General features: G+C 41.6%; 1 protein-coding gene across 1 annotated transcript in view; it reads right to left on the bottom strand.

Annotated features, from left to right (window-relative positions):
• Window positions 1-453: 453 nt before the first annotated feature.
• The window catches only part of mecr (mitochondrial trans-2-enoyl-CoA reductase), a 31,261-nt gene continuing 10,894 nt past the window's right edge, over window positions 454-20,820 (bottom strand). Inside the window, exons 5-10 of the mRNA XM_042338705.1 lie at window positions 16,796-16,898; window positions 12,641-12,743; window positions 9,718-9,791; window positions 7,483-7,543; window positions 4,630-4,702; window positions 454-3,692 (exon numbers count right to left, since the gene is read on the bottom strand). Coding sequence (XP_042194639.1) covers window positions 3,529-3,692; window positions 4,630-4,702; window positions 7,483-7,543; window positions 9,718-9,791; window positions 12,641-12,743; window positions 16,796-16,898 — 578 coding nt within the window. The 3' untranslated portion in view covers window positions 454-3,528. The remainder of the gene's footprint in view (window positions 3,693-4,629; window positions 4,703-7,482; window positions 7,544-9,717; window positions 9,792-12,640; window positions 12,744-16,795; window positions 16,899-20,820) is intronic.

Below are 20,820 nucleotides of genomic sequence, written 5' to 3'. Positions count from 1 at the left end.
CCAGCTTGCGGGGGGGGGGGGGGGGGTGTGTGGCGGTGGTGGGGGGGAAATGTTGGGAAGTCCAGTAAGCTGGGAGATAGCATAGTTAAGCCTGGACGTAATGAAAGCCTGGATGAGGGTCTCGGCGGCTTGAGGGGAGAGGTATAGGCGGAAGCGAGCAATGTTGTGCAGGTGGGGGGGGGGGGGGGTGTGTGGGGGAGGCCAAATGGGTCAAGGCACGGACGTGGGGTTTAAAGGACAGTAGAGGGTCAAACAAGACACCAAGGTTCTGTACCGGCTCATTGAGGTGGAGAGTGCATCCATGATTAGGTGAGGAGGCGCTCACGGGAGAGCAGGAGCGCCTCTGTCTTGATCGACATTCAAGTGGAGAAAGTTGTCTCATTAACGGGAGCGTATTAAAGAGTACTTGGGCATTAATGAAGTCTTAACATAGAGAAACACAAAGAACAATGATGCGACATTTCACTTATTATTGGAAGCACACATCGCTGGTGTTACATCACTCAGGCCGTACCCCTCCTCCCCCCACTCTGAGCAACTTCTGATTTCGTTACAAAGCGCAAATTTCAGCTCTGAAAGTTTTCTGGTTCAAAGTGTGCACAAGAGTACAGCCAATTCCAGAACAGCCTTGCTCTGACGGAAGAAATTAAAAATGAACAGATGTTTAGAAACGGCAAGGACAGAAGCTATTCGGTCTGTACTTATATATGGAATGGCTTCACGAATTGCAATCAACATTATTTCTCCCCGCCACCCCCCCCGTACAGGATTATTTATCGGAAGACCGCTTGCCTTTTCAGTTGAGAAAGTAACCTGAAGAATTATTAGTTAGAAACGCCTTAACAGTTAAGACAAGAGACAACAAGCGCAGCGACATGCCGTCCGGCGTGAAGGGCGTTATATAAATGCAAGCTGTTGTAGTTGTTGACAACACATCCAGCTGGTCTCCTTCCACATCGCGAGCTGTAAATCACGGTTGCGTCCCAGAGAGCAACGCAATCGGTTGCTTTGCTTTGAGTTGGCTGCTCTGCTGCCGACTAAATCCTGTGCCTCCCGACGTGACGAGGCGGTTACACCAAATAATTGACAACTCTGTGTCTACACAGGCCGCAAAAGTACATTTGTCGATTAGTGTGAGTTTACGGTCCAACGCCCAGGCAGACAATGAGTGATGGTGCAATTTACTTCTTCGTCACGAGGCATAAGACCACTTGCACTTGAACAGAGCATTCCCATCTAAAATTACAGCGCTACATCTGGACAAGTCAACATGACAGACCTCAGTCAAGAAAGAGGTTGGCGGTGGGAGAGTGAAAGAAACCGAGAGAGACAGAGACGGAGAACGAGAGAAAGAATAGCGATCCAAATCTAATCTTGTTTAGTAGGTCAAGTTTCAGTTCAACGGTAGTTGGGTTGAGCTCCCTATTTAATATCAGTGACATGCTGGGAATGATGAATTCCCACAGACAGAACACGTTCTAAAAGTTTAGAGTATCATTTTTCTTATTCTCAGTCGCGGACTGAAAGTGTTGTCCTTTGAGGAGATGCTTGGAATCTAGTCACAGTTCCATTAACCACATGGGCTTTCAAGCAGTACTGACACTATCGTGTAGAATTCCCCAACCAGGAAAGTCACTGACTTGACCATATGTAATCTGGATTTTCCCGACTGACCATTGTGACCCTGTGGACACACATACGCGCAGCATATTCTGGTAGGGTCACTGCTTCACAATCGGACATCTATAAAGGCACGTGGTCAATAGCCTTGAGTCCATTATCTTCAATTTTGAAGTCATGCAGAACTTCAGAAAACCCCTGCGTTTGCGAGCGAGTCTTCTGTAAGAACTGCGGAATACTGGTTTTCAAAATCAGGATTTACTTTAAGGATTTCCCCATATTCTGCAAAGTTACATTGTGAAGCAATAAAACGACAATTTCACATTCGCCCACAAATATACAGTCAATTCTCTTCACAGTCCATTCTGTGAAGCGCTTTGAGATGTCGAGAAGATGTGAAAAGCTCTATATCAAATGCAAGGATTATTATTATTATATTACTATTACAGCACCTTTCACATTAGTAGGGCATCTCTACGTGCTTTACAAAACAGCTGATTGGGAGCTTGAGCTGGGGGTTGGGGGAAGCTGAAGAAGTTAAGAGTGGGGGTGAAAAAGATGTGCAAAAGTGCTATTAAATAGAACTGCCTTAAGATGGGCTTTAAAGATGGAGCAGGATAGAGTGAGGAGGGAGATCCAGAGAGCAGGATGGATTAAAGCTCATCCACTGATGGTCTTCAGGTTAAACCCATCAGAAATTTCAGAGCAAGCTGGGGATGTATAGACCCCAAAGCTAATTCTCCAAATGGCGAGCTCGTGATCTCAGTCACATCATGGGGGTGGGGGGGGCGAAGAATGGCCCGAACACTCACAACTCGTGCACCAAGGAAACAGCTCATAAGTCTCTCCGGCTTGCCGGCAATAAATATGCAAGGGGAAATAAAATAAGCGGCGACACATACCAGAAGAAAAAGCAATATATATGTAAATAAAACTATTTGGTTTCCCTGCTGGATGAATTTAACAGTAGGCGCCAAAGCTCCCACACCCACTGAGTAAATTACAGCGCAACTGCTAGAGATTCCACGCAAAACTATCCCTGCAATTCTGATGTGCCAACACTGAGTGAGGAAGAGAGATATAACCCCTTCTTTCCAGTTGAGGAAGTTAAAAGAGGCTACGCTTGATAAATGTACTGATGACAATAGCGGCGAATAATGATTTGTAAAATTATACCCACTTTTTATTTGGTAATGCATTTCTAAAGAATTTTCACCTGCCCCATCCCTTTTTCTTACTTAGATGCACTTCAGAAAGTGCCAGCTGTCCTCCGCTACCTCGCATAGTGCCCAATTTACACATTGAGCTGAAGTGCCGAGTAGAGGAATCATTTCACCTGAAATTAATCCGTTTGAAGCAGAATTTAAGATACCTTTTGAGTTCCCGTTCCTTTTTGTTTTCAGTAATAGGGCTAGACCACCGCAGAACTCCAATATAAATCAGAGAAAAGATCTGATCAATCTAGTTTCTGCAATTCCCCCTCATTGGACTCAAATCCAGTGCCCATGAGACTGTGTCCAAGTAGAACCAAAAAAAAAATGCCTGGAGGAAAGGGATGAAATTGAAAGAGAAAAAAATTGCCATACAAAGCAGGAAGAAAACAGATTTGAACTATGCTGACTTAGCGGCTAGTAGCCAGAGAAGCAATGCTGTGATCGACCCCAGTGCTCCAGGGCTAAAGGGGGGGATGGGGGGAGAAAAACAACCAGGACTCTCATTCCTGCCCTTCATCGAGTCAATTCAGTTGTGCCACACACAGCTGGATATTTTGGCTTACAAAATAATCACCACTCATCGAAAATCAAACTAGAGACTGAGATTGGACGGACTGGGCTCACCAGTAGGAATGATTGTCTGTCTTGAGAGCAAAGCTCATGATTTGTCATTCTGCAAGAGATTATTGACAGTTCACATGATTAAGATCTGTTTGGTGCCAATGAAGGGCTTGGTGGCAGCCTCCAGGGCGACTCGATAGTCCTGCAGTGGGACTTCAGTGCACGCTGGTGCCGTCAGCTTCCCTGCACGAATTAGGTCGCAAAGCTCCGTGATCATCTTCAGAAGTTTGCTCGGCTCTGTTGAAACAAAGGTCAACATTGTTGTTGTAGTTTAAATGTTAAGAATTCCAGAGAGAGAAGAAAAGGATTGAAGCATGAGCATATGAGAATATGATGCTGAGCCTCGGTCAGACATCGAGGGTAAAAAAATAGGCACACACGGTATGAAAGAGCTTTTTGTCCCCGTGAAACACTAGAATATGTTTTTAAAAAAAAGCTACAACATACATTTCTACCCATACATACAATTTCTGTCAAAGTAGCTTCAAGAAGGGCTTTATTGATTGAGATGAATTAGAACTGAAATTAATGTTCTCATGGAGACAAAAGCAGCAGCCAATCTGCACCCAACAACTCCCTGCACACAACCATGAGCCATTGATGTTGATGTATTTAGTGATATGCTCATAAATAGTGCTTGCATTGAAAATAACTTCAGTAAAATCCGTTATTCCCTGTTAGCGCCTTGGGACGTCCTCCAAGGACGTGAAAGGTGCTACATAAATGCAATTTGTCGGTGGTGTTGTCAGCCCCAGCCCCATCCTCAACAACTCACAGCAACTGTGCGGCTACGATAAAAAAAAATTATTAAAATGTGTCTGAAGTATTTTTGCAAGATTATGCAGTCTTATGATGTTGCCAGACCGCAATCTCTGTCTCCAATCTGCACTATATATAGGGGTTGCAAAGAGTTCATAAATAGATGGTGCAATTGCTGGATGATGCACAGTAATCACACAGCTCTGCTTTTGTGAAGTCTACAGCTCCGAGAACACTACTGGAGATGAGACTCTGACGTTACAAACAAGGTGACCCATTTCTCCTCCACTAATGATGCAAAATGATGCCTCTTTCTCAAAAGCACTTTTTAAGTTTGATAAATCTTTGTAACCCAACCTCACATTCAGCCAGTCTACCTGTGCAGTGCCAGACTTCAAACTCAAAATTCACTCACCGTGTATGTTGTCTTGCTTCCAGCGGGTGACCCAGAATCCACGGATTTTAATATCTTTGAAGATAAGCGCACTCTAAAGACAAGAAAGGTGCAAAGCATTAAAATACTACATCCTGAGGCAATATTAAACACAAGTAGTGTGTATTCCCCCCGAAACTCTAGCTCACCATAACAATAATCCTTGCACTTGACATAGCACCTTATCACGACAAAGTGCTTCATAGAATATACTGCAAAGTGGATTGACGGTGAATTTTGTGGGAGAAACGCAGCAGCCAATTATGCACAGCAGCGTCCAGCAAACAGACATGGGGGCTTGAACCCACAACCTTCTGACTCAGAGTACTTCCACTGCACCAGGCTATTTGTAACCCCAAATCTGCACCATCCAGCAGATTAGAATAAAAGTTTATAAGTGAATTGGCTGCCAGTTGCTCTCTAAAACTTTTAACTTCATCAAAACAATCGTGGGAAGCTAGCAGAATTTAGTCAAGACAGCACTTTGCACGACACTGAAAAGGTCAGTGCTTGAATAGTTCAATTTCAAACGTATTAAAACGATGTTAAGTATAAATCCTCTCCTCGCCTGCTACTCAGTCTTCCTTTATTGATCAAAGGAACGGCTTTGACATTTCACTCTGGAACAGCATATGAAAATAACAGCAGCAATTTGTTTTCCAACCAGCTGTATCAAAAATACTGCTTCAATAAAATTCACCTCTGTGAGACATATCTAGCGAATTTACCTTCCGAGCATCAGTGATACTCAAGGTCTTTAGCTCCAAAGTGAACCCGAGTAGACAATAAAAGAATGCACTGCAGGTGTTAACTGGATGTATTTATTGTATAGATATAAGCCAGGAAATAACAGTCAGTGTAGTCGACTGGCATTTATCGTTCAACAAACTTGCAGGCTTTCTGTACTCTCGCAGTGCAACGCTGCGAAGCATGTACTGCATGGAGGCTGATAGCAAGTTGCTGACATACAAAACTGACCCAGAACAAATTGTTGAGAGCCTCACAAATCTAACACATCTGCTCCAGGCACTTGGCACTCATTGCCTTCATTTCGAAATAAACCAGGGAAATGGAAGGTTGATAAACAGACAAACGGTGGGGGGGGGGGGGGGGGGGGGGGGGGGGGGGGGGGGGGGGGGGGGAATGATGGCCGGGGATGGAAAAACGTCCCATTATGAATACAGCAACTTCAATAAGACTAAAACGAGGATTTTTAACTGCATTGCAGCAGAATGCAAGTGTTTTCCACACAGACTACTGAGGAAATATCTCCAGGATACTGTAGTCCAGATGAATAAATCTCTGAATTAGATTGTGGCAACTGGTCCCTATGTTCAGCGTCTCTGAAATCTGTTAAGAGTCTGGACATGTGTAACCAGTGTCAGTGTCACCCCTGGGTGCCTGCACAAAGCATGGATGTGAAGAATGAGGGCAGCGACTCGTCCTGGATGAGTGCTATGCTTGCTCATGAAAACAACTGACTAATGATGTTAAAAATCTCTCGAGCAGAAATGTATTGATGGAGTTGAAGCAGTGAAAATGCAGTGAGATGAGAAGCACGCTTAGCCATGCCTAGGCACTGAAAACACATCATCATTTTCCTCAATATCTGTTTCCCCGATTTTCGAAAAACGTCATGGAAACCAAGAACCATTTCAGCCATCGAGAAAGAGCTTTACCCTTTCTCAGCCATAATACTGCAGTTGAGTGACTTGACTAAAACAGCGAGAGCTGTGCTGCTTGGTGGCACTCACCAGGAGCTGAGGACTCTTTGTTTCTTCACTTAGGATTTATGAGCAACCAGAGAATTCATACCTAAGACCTGTCACTCCATTCAATGTAGAACCTTTGCAGGTACTGACTCAGCTTCACTGAGCCTCACAAATATAAGCTTCTCACATCAGTCCGTCCATTATCGGAAGCTTGAGATTTGGTTACAGAGTTGTAATTTACTTTTTTTCTCGAAATGTTCACAATGTTCAACAGTAGGTTTAGGGTGACATTGGTAGGATCATGTGATTCACAGAAAGATATTAGAATCTTTTTTCTTGTGATCAAAGAAGGATTGCAGCCTGACTGATGAAGGGTATTACAAGCTCCTTTTTGCAGCTGATTACAGCGTTATTAACTGTGCAGAATATATTATGAAGCAAAAGCCATAAGAGTATAATATATGCAAAAGCCATAAGAGTCTTGAGAAGCACTCAGCTATGTGCAAATAACGAAGCCTGGACTAGCTGTTACCAATCTCTGCAAATCCACAGCAGCAGCTCAGTTTTTTTTTTGCACTGGTACATTTGTATGTTGGGTGTCCAGGCTATAGATTAATGTGAGAGAGAGAAAGATAGCGGTGGGAAAGCATTAATAAAAACGCATGTTAGTGTTATTGTGAAAGAAATTCATCTTTTCAAACCCAGTTTAGAGACGGAGACAAAGCAAGTTTGAAATGATACGCAATAGCTGTTGGAAGCTTTGCTATTTATAATTATGAATTACAGTAATAACAAACTTAAGTGTCTTGAGCATCAAAGAAGCATCTTAAATGCTTGAGATTAAAACAAGACTAGAGTGAGTCTCATCTTGGAGGTAATTGCGGCAACTAATTTACCCTAAAAACAATAAGATTAGCAGCCGATTCGTTAGAATATTTGGGCTGTATTTGGATGAAGAGGGAATATAAGGCAGGACAAACTCCACTTGTGCAGCTCCTAGTCGCTAGTTAAGAGCAACGTTGGTGGAAGCCACTAATCAGCTTGCCATCCCTCCTCCGTTCTCTCCTACTCTGGTGCTCAACCAGGGGAAACCGAATAAGAAAATATAAATACATTTCCTTACCATTGGAACTGTGATAGGTTGTCTCGCCATCCCTCCGTACGTCACTATAGTCCCTCCGTGTCTACATAAAAACACACAAGACCAATGTGCTTCATATTTACACCAATTAACCAATTAATTGAGTATAAAAATCGAACTCAAGTTCTATTTATACTCAAAAGCAGTCAACTATATTTAGCTGCAACCCATACGGTTCAAGAGCAGATTAGACCTGCATTTACAATTATTTATCATTTACTAAATTCATGTTGCGCCCTGCTATTTGCTCCACCCTAATTAAGTGTCTGGTGCCAAGGGAGCTGCTTATCTCACAGCAAGGTACTCTGTAGAATACCATTCACAGCACTCAAGAAAGGCAAGCCAGAAAAGCAGGCGTTTAGTCCAATTCAAGTAGTGTACTTAAATCCAGTGGGGGTAGGGGCGGAGAAGAGGAGACGGCGAGAGAGAGAGAAGAAATAATAATACTTGCATTTGATATAGAATTTTTCATGTCTTCTAGATGTCTCAAAGCGCTTCAAAGAATATACTATAAAGTGAATTGACTGTATATTTTTGTGGGTGGAACGCAGCAGCCAATTATGCGCAGCAGTGTCCCACAAAAAGTCGTGGATTGAAGTGATCAATTTATTATTGTTTTTTTTCTTGAGGGATTATTATCAGGCGTGTGGAGTAAGGAAACTTGCCCAAGGTTTTGCCCTGCCACGAATAGAACCCAGGTCTCTCGCTTTTGAGGCGATTGCTCCAACCACTGAGCTACAGGACTCCACGTAGAAATCTATGTAGAAACCTTGATTGTACACTAAAATTGGTCTAGGTCAGTGTTTATTCCTAATAACAGAATTATTGCGATGGTCTTGACGAATGGTAGTTCAGGATGAATATAATCAAGAGCAGGTTTCAAAGATGTAACAGATTGTTATATTACCACTTCTCGGCAACATATCTTTGGTTAATTGGAAATCCAATGAGTTGAATTGCGCTGGTATGTTGAGTGTGCAGAGCAGGAATTCAAAGTTGAATTTCAGTGTTGCAAGGAACAACAATACATATCGTCTCTTAACTTTCCCAGCGTGTTGCCACATCGCTCAGATGTGAAAGAAAGTTAGGAACACTGCAATGGCTCAGTGTTGTACTCAGCCTCATTTCTGCAATCTTTTCTCATAATTTGACCTGCTACGAGAGCTAAGACATCATCCTCATTTTTCTGCACTTAAGCTTTTTAAGGCAGAGCTACCAGCCTATGGTTTCCCGCCGGTGGTGTCTAACTAGTGCTTTTAAAGTAGGAAAATTTTGCTTTGTATTCTATGCTCCCATTACCTCTACAACTACACCCATGTATCCTGGGTTGTTTTTCATAGTATCGCTCAAGTCCCTTTCCTCCTCAGTAGGAAAACTGAGCCAAATAGTTTCAATTAAACTGTATGTGTGACCCTGGTACCTGCTCTTTCTTAATAAGAATAATAATCCTTGTTTGACATAGAGCCTTATCACATTGTCGAGACATCTTAAAGCGCTTCACCAGATGTACAGTAAAGTGGATTGACGGTGTATTTTGTGGGCGAAATGCTATTTCCTAAGATTAAAATTGAAGGTTTATTGTACTGTTATGTTGCCTGATCTTAATATCCAACCAAACACGGACATGTCCAGACAGCTAAACAGGTTATTACAGACTCTCTTTGATACTGTCTTTACTTAATTCCAAATGGCTGGTGTGATTGCTGCAATGCAAGGTACAGATTTTGATCCTTCAGTTAGCACTTTGTCATTGTTTGCAGTCTAGCAAATCAGATCGCCCTGAAACTGTGCCCACCTTGCACTCTGCAGTTTGTCACACACAACACCACTGTGGTCCTTAGTACTAAACACAGAAAAAAGGGAGGGATTTGGGTGGGAGTATCACACTGTGTATTGTTATACAGAGCTTTTCAGCATCCAAAACTGTGGACGGATGCTGTAAACAACAGACACAGTTGAACAATGCACACAGCAGGGACGCTTAATAAAAGGTCTGATTTAGATCAGAAGTAGGTCACCGAGTGAAGATTGTAACAGAAAATTTGTCTGGGTCACTGCTGGGGTCCAACCTCACGTATTCCTTGAGCAGCTGCCTTGAGGGGAGTTCTGATTACGCAGCCTGCAGCTGAAGCCAAGCAAGCATTCGAGTGGCCCCTTCACTCCACACTTCAAATCTTTGTTTCTACTCCATCTGTCCGACTTGCTACCGTTACTTACTGTAATTGCCGTAGAACCTCAACTGTACTTTTGCCTCCGACGCAGTTCAGGGCGAGCCGAGGTCTTGGTACTTCCTGTTTTCAAAAAGACGAGGACATGTAACGTTAGGAAGTTCAACAGAGAGCACCCAGAAGAGAATTTCTGTGTGTGGGGAGGGAGAAGGGTGGGGGTTGGGGGAATTGATTAAATAAAAACTTAAATAAAGGAGAGAAAATGGCTTTTTCATTTGAAGCACGCTGTGCCTGTGTGGACATTACCCGAAATTCTTCCCAATTCTCCTAATGCAATTTTGACAAATGTTTCTGTGAAAATTTTTAAGATTTCCTTTCCCACCTTGAAAAGCTGAAATGATGGGCGCACGGTCAAGTGGCGTGCTAATAGAGCAATTTTGTTCCATGAATGGTACTGTGGATTCTTCAGCTAACAATAATTTGCAAATGACAATCTGGGCTTTCTACATCAAACCCATTATCTATAACTGTTAAACCCAACAATCTGTTACAAATTGCTGTCTCAATGAAAGCAATGTCCTTTTTCAAGGTTTATTACACACACCAAGAAGAAGGGTTGCTTCCAGCAGACAGGCTGACGGCCCTTGGCTGAAATGTCAGCCTCTGATTTTTTTTAAAAACACCTTGTTTAAAAAATTACTCTTAATTTTTTAAGCTGAATTTTTAAAAAAAAAATTCCGTCATCTATGGAATCCTTCATCAATCCCCTATAATTGCACACGCCATTTCATTTTATTCGGTCATTATTTTTCTTTTAATATAATATGCTGGAACAAGACACTGATTTTTCTTGTGAAAAAAATTCCTTCCCTCCTCTTCTCCCGGGGAGCCAATACCTTGTTCTAGCGGCTTGTCATTCAATGGGAGTCTTTGACAGGCCGTAATTTGACCATAAAGGGGATAACAACCAACTCCCATAATGTCCTAACTTAACCTTCACACACGTGCACAAAAACACACAGGTTTCTACCAAGCATCCCTGGATGGTGATCAGGAAGATTAATGTTAATGTCTTTCCTTTCCCTAAACCCAGGTCACTAGCACTGACTAGAGATCCCAAACTCTGCCCTAGTCGCGATCAAGTAGATCAGCACGGACCAGGAATCAAGCGCGTGACCTGGTCTGTATGAGTTAGTGCCATACGTTACCACCAGGTTACCAGAGGAGCCAACCCACACATTTCGCCACAATACTTTTTTAAAAGAAACTAAAATCCATTATTCCAATGTTATTTTTTTAGACTTTCCATTCTGTGTTGCACAGAAAAGCGCACAAAACAAAATGTATCTTTTTGCCAGCAGAAAGCATTCATGTATTTCAAACAAATTTAACTTCGATTATGACTATTCAGTGATAATAACAGGAGAACAAAGTACAGTACTTTCTTTTCTCCAGCTTTAACGCTCCCCAGGGAAGTGCAGCAAATCAGATAAACACAACTCTAACATGCTTTTTCATTTATTCATGTCATTTCATTGACAGCTCATAGCATTCACAGTAGACATACTTTCTGATCTGTACATCTGTGATAGCAACCACATATGCAGATTGAAAGCTGTTGAGGAGATTCAGTGCTTAACTTTAACTTTCTAGTGAAGGTCCAACAATTTTTGGTTCTTATAGATGATTTAATGAAACTGCCACAATGGACCTTGTGCTTCTGCGGAATGGACCATTCATGGAGAGTAGCAGGCCACGTGAATGTGGTGGTGGGGGGTAAGGTAATGAAAATAGTTTTGCTTAATAACTTTGGGGAATCAAGGGGATGAGTATTCTGAAAAAATTCCCTCATAAAATTAGATTGGTGGATTAGATTGCATCTGGTCTGATGAGCTAATTGACCTTTCAGCATTCCATGCTTTCTTAGATTACATCAACTGGACACTAACTCCTACTATATTTGCTACCGAAACACAGATTCACATCAGCAGTAGTAATGGGGCAAGTAATAAAACTAAGTAGCTGAGTTCAAAATAACCTGAGGAACAAAGACATTGCTTATTATTCAATGGCCGGAGATAATAGGAATATTGAACATCTTCACAAATATTATAAAACTATCAGGCAATTTACACCAAAGTCTTTTAAAACAGTGGTCACCGTTTTACACTCAACAGTGGCTCTTAGAAATGACCAGGTGCTGTTTTTTTTCATTCAACTTGCACCTTCAGACCAAGGCACTAAAACACCTAGTGTTTGATCTCTTCCCACCAATTTTGTTTCCCATTCCCATAGCTAATCATTCACTGTGTTCCTCAAGTGTGCAGAGGCATTAAACTGACAACAAAAACAATAAAGATCGTCCATGTAGGAATTGTAATAATGATTCATCCGCTCATTTCCACATCTGCTTAAGCAAATCCTTGTTGGGCCCTGGAGTGTTCCACATTAGTACACCTTATGCACATCTAACTCACTTCAAAAGCTGATGGACAACATGATACTCATGCATGTGGTGATCCAAGGTCATTCAGCATCACAAAACTCAACCAATCTCACGCCAGTCTCTAACCTTGTAAATGGTATAAATCGCTGATTCTTTTGATCAGTTTGAACAGTTCTTAAAATAACTGGGTGTACTCTTTTGCTGAAGATCTTAAATAAGCATTACAAATATATACTACAACTGGTCTTTGCAAGTCTAACCCTGCCCTGTAACAGAACTGTAATACTTTTTGAGCATTTTAAAGCAATTTTTGAGCAGGAAAAAACAGCAACTTGATTATTTCAGCTTCTGAACTAAAGGTAACCAATGTAGCTAATTCAGCAACACTAGATTGCTGTTATAAGAGAGTGAAATGCTAAAGAGGCTAAGAACAATCATCGCAGGAGCAAGATCCAATCTTTGGAATAATTATTGAATGCACGATTATCGATCTGTTCCTGAGTGCCTTGCCAAATCAAGCAGCTACCTTAAATATCTCTTTCATCTCAGGCTTCCTAAGTGCCTCTTCGGTGACCACATAGTTGGCTCCCATTGACTGAAGTCGGTCTGTCAGCTTCTGTAAGTCAGGTCTGCAAAGAAACATCAGGAAGATCTATAAAGGCTTTAGGAATGACATTATTAAAGCTTTCAGTTTTGTTATGCTCCTGGGTTAGAGGTTGAAAAAGATGCCACTTTCTCTATCATCTTAGGACATTGAGTGAAAATCTCCCCTTGCTGCTCATGTTTCCATCTAAGGAAAGACAGCCCTGAACAATACCTCCTTAGAGAAGCTTGGCATAGAAAAAACAAGAAAGCCTTATTGTGAAGAGTGCGCATCTGTCAGAGGTGTCACAGGTACTGTGAAATTAGACTCACTTTGTGATATTTCCTTTCATTTAAAAACATCAGTTAGGACGAAGCATGCATGTGGAAATGCACTAATCACAATGCATTTGAGCAATACAGCCCACACTGAGCACAGCAGGTTGCACCACTGGGCTCACACTTAAGTGCGTAATCATGGCCTGGCACTGAAAATACGAGGGGCCGATGGGGGAGAAAGACAGAGAGAAAGAGACAGAGAGAAGAGTTATTCTTGGTGCCATTACTGAGCCAAGTAAAAGTGACAGGATGGAGTTCTGCTTTTCTGAGAACCACAATTGCGTGAAAGAGTTGGGATCATAAGCAAAATTTCCTGTGACAAACTTACAACTTTAGTTAACATTATCACAGCACTCAAAAATACCCAAATCTCGATGTCCAAAGTGGCACACACTGTCTCTTAAGAGTTGCCTGGGAGCCTTCTGGTCTCCTATGGAGTTTCAAGAATTTGATCGATTCTGTCAAGATATTAACAATAATACAAGATTCCCATAAAAAATATCTCTGCTCCCACGACAAAAAATCTAACACAGTTATTTAGCAGCACAGCCAAACCTTTGGTTTGCCTTCATTCCTTCACTGAATCCCTGAAACCCAGCATGAGTGGCACGTGTACAGTATTTTTAAAGCCTTCACCAAATTGGTGGAGAAGTCAAATGCAAAAAGTCCCCAAGGTCTGCCTGCAAGTCAAGGAATAGTCACATTACAACAATGAAGCAAAGGACATCAGTTGCTGGGAGCTTTTGACAGGGCTTGAACACACCGCAGGACATCACTTGTTTATGGAATTCCAACATCAAAGCACAAGAAGCTTAAATACTGCCATTTAAAGCTGACCTTGTCATCACCTCAACCCAATATCCTTTGTTATTATTACACACAGACGGTTTAAATTATTTCATCTCTACGTTCCTACTAACAGCCACTTCTTTTTACAAAATGGCTTTAAACAAGAGTCCTAGGAAGAAGGTTCTTCTACAAGATTATAGTGCTAAAAATCTGGGTTATAAACAACTTTATTTGTCTAAAACATAACGTAATGTACGGTATATAAGTAATGATGGTAAATAACAGCGCATATTTACGTTCAGACTATCATTTCAAAGACTATGATCCTAGCACCAAAAAACAAAGTGACGGGAGAATAATGCCCCACCACATAGCTAACAATAGGTCCTCTCTGTATCTATGTGTCAACGAAACATAAAACCTATTAGTTATTTTAAGGAATTTGAAATTTTGGTGTAATTTTCCTGCAAGGAGTTGTATAGATGTCTACAAGATTATGTACATGAATGGACAGAGCAGCAATCTAACACACATTAGAATTTAGGCTTGGTGACCTACCTAGTTACACAAATTGAGTGCAAGTTTGTTAACGATGTCTCGCCACCTCCCAAGAACATTATCCTAATGGCCTTTATAGAATTATACAATATAACACATGATGGAAGGCATGGTTGTTTCTCAGAAATTATACCTATTATTCAGCCCACAAAGGAGTTGAAAGTGGCCTCCAGCTGACTATAATGCTTTCCGTCTTTAGCAATTCAAGTAACACATAAAGTAAGATTAAAGCATTATTACTCTCAATGACAATAATTTTTTTTACAAAGAAAAGGGATCTAAAATATTCTGAAGCCTACTTATTGTGACACTTTTCTCACCGAGAAGATGTGGCGTACAATGCCTGGCAATATTTCAGCTGCACAGAAACGGTATTGTAACCAAGCAAATGAGAAACTCATTGTGTTACAGCAAAACATTCATTTTCTGTCAACCCAATTAGAACTTTGGTAGAATCTCATCATTTTTTCTTTACAAATTTTTTCCTGCAGGGACAGGGCGATGACGTCGGCTGCCACACTGTTCTTTCGCCCGTGGGACATTGGGTTCAATTAAAGCTCAGACTATTGGCATTGAAGTCTCCTCTCATTCACAAATCAATGCGTGCAAAGAACACTGATATTCTCAACTTGGGAATCCACAGCACAATGTTGCCCAGAACTCGTTGTAATCTCACCAGACAGACAACAAGGATGGCCAAGTTGGTATTGACATTCATGCAGCAGTGGGTAGCCTGGGTTTAAGCCAAACTGTAGGAAACATAGAAACAGGAGTAGGCTATTCAGCCTCTCTAGCCTGTTCCGTCATTTTATAAGATCATGGCTGATCTGTAACTCAAGTCCAGTTATCTGCCCTTGCTCCATATCCTTTAATATCCTGACCTATCAAATATCTATCTACCTCCTGTTGCGCTATAGGGAAAAGTATTTACCTTGCGTCTAACTTGTGGTCAGGGAGCTCTTCAATGAAGATGACGTATAAAAAAAATGGAAACGTATTCTATTCCCCAGCATCATCAATGGTGATGACAACCAATTTGGAGAGAATCCGTGTATTTTATGAGTTACACGGATTCTCAAGCATTTTCAAATTGACCACCCAAAACGGCAGGGATAAATGGCAATCGAAACTCGAATGAGAGAGTACGCATTATGCATCACAAAGAATGCCCACACATTGTTTGTAATACAATAGCAGTGATGAAGATGTTTATAAAAAGCAGCTAAATGTAACGACAAACAAAAGTCAGTGGAGATTAATAGACCTGCTTTACAAAAACATTGTCATCCAGCAAATGAACTTCATTTTTGTGCTAATAAGAAGTGGGATATTTTGTCATGATTCAAAATATAACAGATTTGGGACTTGTAACCAAGCAAATAGGAAAGTTCGACTTTGCTAATATCTAAAAATAATGATGTGTCTGCTCAGAGGAAAACAATGGACAACATGCAACCAAACTTAATGAAGTTGCAAATTGGTGTTTATGTGCACATGAATCAAAACCCTTATGAGAGTCCGTTAATAGTCTGATGAAAAGCATTAATTTATTAAGGTGAACGATAGCATTCAATTACAGACTGTTGGGAGGCAAACCAATCAATGCACCACAGATTTCAGCACGTCTATTTCTGGAAAGATCCCCGCGGACAAAGGAGGAAATCACCCACTAAGCTTGTTCTAAGTGTAACAGCGTTTTTTTAAAAGAAACTGACGTGATAAATCACTTCATCTGAACATGCAAGCTGGACACATGCTGGTTCAGAGCGTTTCTGTTTTCAAGATTATTCCTGAATCAAATCAGAGAAAACATTTCTGAAGGTTAGCAAAAAAAAAACAAGCTCTGCCTTCGAGGTGCGAGATCAAAATCCTCTGATAGCTTAGTCGGTAAGGACACCGCTCAGTAAGGCACAACCCTAATCACAACAGGAGACTGCAGGTCTGGACATCCTGAACAGCTGATTTGAACCCAACAACAACAACAAATTATATTTGTGTAGCGCCTTTCATGTCGAGATGTCCCAAGGTGCTACATCCAGGCAGTACCTAGAGGTACAACTATCTCATTGCCCCTGAATTAGAGAAAGGAACATTAACCAAGGTTCCCACTCTTTCTTGTTATCCAGAGACACCCCTCCGGCAGGTGTATGTATGGGTTTTGTGAATGTCTGTATGGTTGAATAGCCCCCACACTCACTCACTGTTGAGGCTTGCAGATGAGTCTTGGGTAAGGCATGTGAGGGAACCATACATAATTGTCTGGACTACAAGAACAAAAAAAATCGATTTGATTGATGAATAATAAATTGCATTTTTGATGTACCTTTCATGTCAGGAGCATGTCCCAAAGTGAGGGAAGAGGAAGAGTTGGCAGACCAGTCCTTCCAAGGGGGTTTATGCAGATAAAACTCACCTGTCTCTGATAACATTAATCGTCTTCAGCCCCATGGCATGGGCTATCTGAATTACTGCTTGGCCCACAGCACTGTTTGCACCATTTTGTATCACAGAGTCACCTACAAAACATTAACCCGATTGTTACAGAAAAAAGGCCAGTTTGCACAACAACAAATTACATTTGTATAGCACCTTTCACAACAACAACAACAAAATTACATTTATAGAGCACCTTTCACATCAGGAGGATGTCCCAAGGCAACACCAAACAGCGTTTCCTAGCGATTAGGTGTACACCCAAAAGCTGCAGTTTCAGAATTTAATGCAACATTGCACATCAACTTGTGCTTAAATTTTTAGAACCTTTTCCAATCTAATTTCCCTAAAATGAGCTAGCTAGTTGAGCCACACGCCTAATCAATCTAGTAGCTGATCAAAAGCCTGTTCAAGCTCTGTACTAAAATCCACATAGCTTTTTGTGCCAGATGTATTTATGAATTCATTAACAATCTCCACACAGTGAGACATGACATATTTCGATGGGTGTTTACCAGGTGAAGACTGAAGCAGGCTTTTATTGACATACTGAGAATCTCTATATGTTAAAAACAAGAAGGCTTGTATTCTGAACCGCAATCATCTATCTTGACTAATGGACTGATGTTAGACGTCTTTCCGCTCTGAGTGGAACCAGGCAGGGAGTCCATTACCCTCATTACATGTTCTGCTCGCTGTGGAGCCATTTGTTCAGGCAATCAGCCTCTCTCTCTTGATACAAGAAGTAACTGTGGTGGGGGAGGGAGCATGAATCATGGATTGTACTTTTAAGGTAATAGAACCTGCATCACAAGTATTATAGATAATACCATTCACTGCTAATAATGACTACCTGGGGTGAGGTAACCTGCGGTTAAGGTAACATGACAGCTGAGTTACTGTGGGGAGTCACATAGCGTAGTGGTTGTTATTCGATTGGCGGATCGTTTTCCGGGAGTATTAATCCCTCACCCCCAAATAATATGGTCACTCAATCCACAACTGTTTGTGGGACACTGATGAACACAATTTGCTGCCGCGATTTACCCACAAAATACACTTTACAACATATTCTCTGAAGTGCTTTGAGACATCTCAACGATGTGATGAGGCGCCACATCAGATGTAAGGACTATTATTATTGTTGCACCTAGGGAGTAGTTACTACTTTAGAAGAGGAGAGGGGGGTGGAGAATGGCAATGTTTAAGAGGTCTAACCCTCAAAGCATGGGACAGAGAGAGGAGATTTGGACCAGTTTGATGGTTCACAAACTAGTGGCATTCCTTCAAGCACAAAAACCCTATTCAACAATACTGATAAACTAGACAAGGAGAGAAGAGAGCTGGGAATAGGGACTTGAAAGAATGGAAGCGGATATGCTTACTTAGTTAGGAAAACCTGCATGAAAATCAAATCAAAGGTAACACAAGAGCGCACAGATGGTTTACCTAACCCCAAACACCTGTAGAGGGCGAGATTAATGTGAGAAGCAATATGTTGATGCAAAGGCAGCAAAAGGCACAGATGTTTTAGGATCGCCCAGTCCTGAGGAAGTGCTGGGATGGGATATTAAGTAAGCTGATAGAATATAATGCCAGAGCACAGCTTTCTATACAGTATGGGAAGAGCACAGCGCAATCAGTCCAGTAATGGAATACAATACTGGAAACAGCTTGATTGGAGAAGATTGCCCTTCAGAACCCAGTGTAATAGAGTTGATGTGCATGAGGCTCTTTGGCAGTGAACAAAGGAAGCTTGATTGGGGACTGGGATGGATCTGACGGAAATCAATCAAAGGTTAATATAAGTAAGGCGGTAAGGAGAGAAAATAAGACAGAAGAAATAAATTAGATAATGTACTTTACAAGATGATCGATGGCAAATGACTGAGAGCAAGGTACACATTACATTCTGCCAGTTGTAATTTTTTAAAATTAAGATATTGGACATTGTGGCTTGTGGCTGCATTAGTTCGGAAGAGGATTATTTTCCTGCTCTAAAACTAACAAAAATGACCCGCCCCACCACTGTCCCCCACAAAAAAATTCTAATGAAAACAAGGTTCGTACTGAAACTTTTGCAGAAGTCAAACTGAATTAAAAAATAACCTAACTCTACCACAAAATCTTGGTATCCTTTTACCGTTGGTCTCCTATGGATTTCAACCCCTTTCGGTTTCTCTAAAAGGCCAAACGGTTAAACTGTGATTTATATTATTTGCCAGCACTCAACTTGCACTTACATAGCGCCCTCCATGCACTATAGTGTCTCAAGAGCGCTTAAAAGGGTAAGTGGAGAGTCTCTGGAGAGTAATTGGGAGCTTCGCAAAACACAATGCTTTAGCCACTGTACTAGTTATTTTTTAAAAGGCCAAGATCAAAAAACATGTTTGGAATCATGCTGCTAAAATATTTCAAATCGACAGCACTTTCGTCAGACAGCTAACTGGTTACTGAAATGGTGCTTAATTGCATGAAAAGAAATTACCCTCTTACTTCAGCATGTTGTCTGCATCCAGAATGCTCACACAGCCACAATCATCTACTCTTTCCAAATGAATCTGCCTTGGTTTGAACGTGTACGGTCAGCCCTTTGAGATACACAGTGTGCTGAACTTTGCAATCAGACCCTCAATAACTTAAAACTTATAACACGAAACAGTAAACTTCACTTCCTAACCGATCAAATGCCGCCAATTCATCCCAAATAGCTTTACCTTGTAAAAGCTCGACTGACCAAATCTAAGGAGTGAGTAAAAGTATCAAAACATAAACCAGATGATCATAATTCTTTGTCACAATTAGATTTGTTTAAAACTCCTGACGATCTGATATCCTCTTATGCTTCCCTATTTGGTGGAAACAACAACAACAACAACAAGATTCCATTTATAAAGCGCCTTTCACGTCAGGAGGACGTCCCAACCTCAGGAAGCAATAGATATTTGTTTGTCACAACCCCTCCTCACACTCACACACAGTTTATTTGGGCATTGAGAAAGAAGGACCCATACTTATGCATACTTACCTGGACCAAATTCCTTACTCACATCTCACCAGTTCTGGTCAGGTTGCACTGGCTCCTCAAGCTCATGTTCAAATCCCTTCATTCTCTGGCATATCCCTACCTCTCCGACCTCCTCACTTTCCAATCCACCACCCAATGCCTCCGCTCGACTGGCACCAGCCGCCTGCTCATCCCTCGCATCCTCTGCCCCACCATTGTAGGTCGCACATTCAGCCACTATGGCCCGAAACTGTGGAACGCTCTCCCTCAATGCCTCCGCCTTGCCCCCTCTCTCCCCTTTTTCAAGTCCTGCCTGAAAACCTCCCTCTTCACCTCACCACCACCACACCCCTGCGCCCCCCTCCCACGCCCCACCCCAGCAGCTCGGAGTTAGGCTCTGCCACTGTTAAGCGCTCTGAGACGCTACCCTGCGTGGAGAGTGCTATATAAGTGCAAGTTTTTGTTGTTGACCCATTAGAAATGTCTGCACTAACCATTATCTCGAACAGAAATCAAAGCCTGCTGGATTTAGTTAAAAACTCTGATTACCGGTTATTTGGGAAACGAGCGTGAAATATGACCTGATTAAATCTGCGACATTTTGGGAAAGACCAACAAAGGTGATCTATTTTGTTCCTCAGTGTGTTATAGATTTTTTTTAAAAAAACTAATTATGTAGTTAGCAATTCTGGATAGTGGAGAAACTGCAAGAACGTTTAAAAAAACAGTAACGGACAAGAAGGCACTTGGGTCACCAAGCCTCTTCCTTCTAATCGACCAAAATACACCAATACCAACTTAATTTACTTCCTTCTAGCGAGGTGAATTGTCACAGGTAACATATCCAAGATGATAAAGCTCTGTAAAACTTCTCCCCAAACCCAGAAGGTAATCAAGCAAAACTCTAGGAAATCAATTCCATGTTATAATCTTCATTACTCAACTCTAGTAAGATTTCACCCGTTAACATTCCCGAGGTCTCAGCAGGTTTGGGACCA

The sequence above is a fragment of the Callorhinchus milii genome, unplaced genomic scaffold, assembly GCF_018977255.1.
Source record: "Callorhinchus milii isolate IMCB2004 unplaced genomic scaffold, IMCB_Cmil_1.0 Scaffold10, whole genome shotgun sequence".
NCBI classification, from domain to species: Eukaryota; Metazoa; Chordata; class Chondrichthyes; order Chimaeriformes; family Callorhinchidae; genus Callorhinchus; species Callorhinchus milii.
Note: the sequence above shows the minus strand (reverse complement) of the source record. Positions and strands in the feature narration are given on the sequence as shown.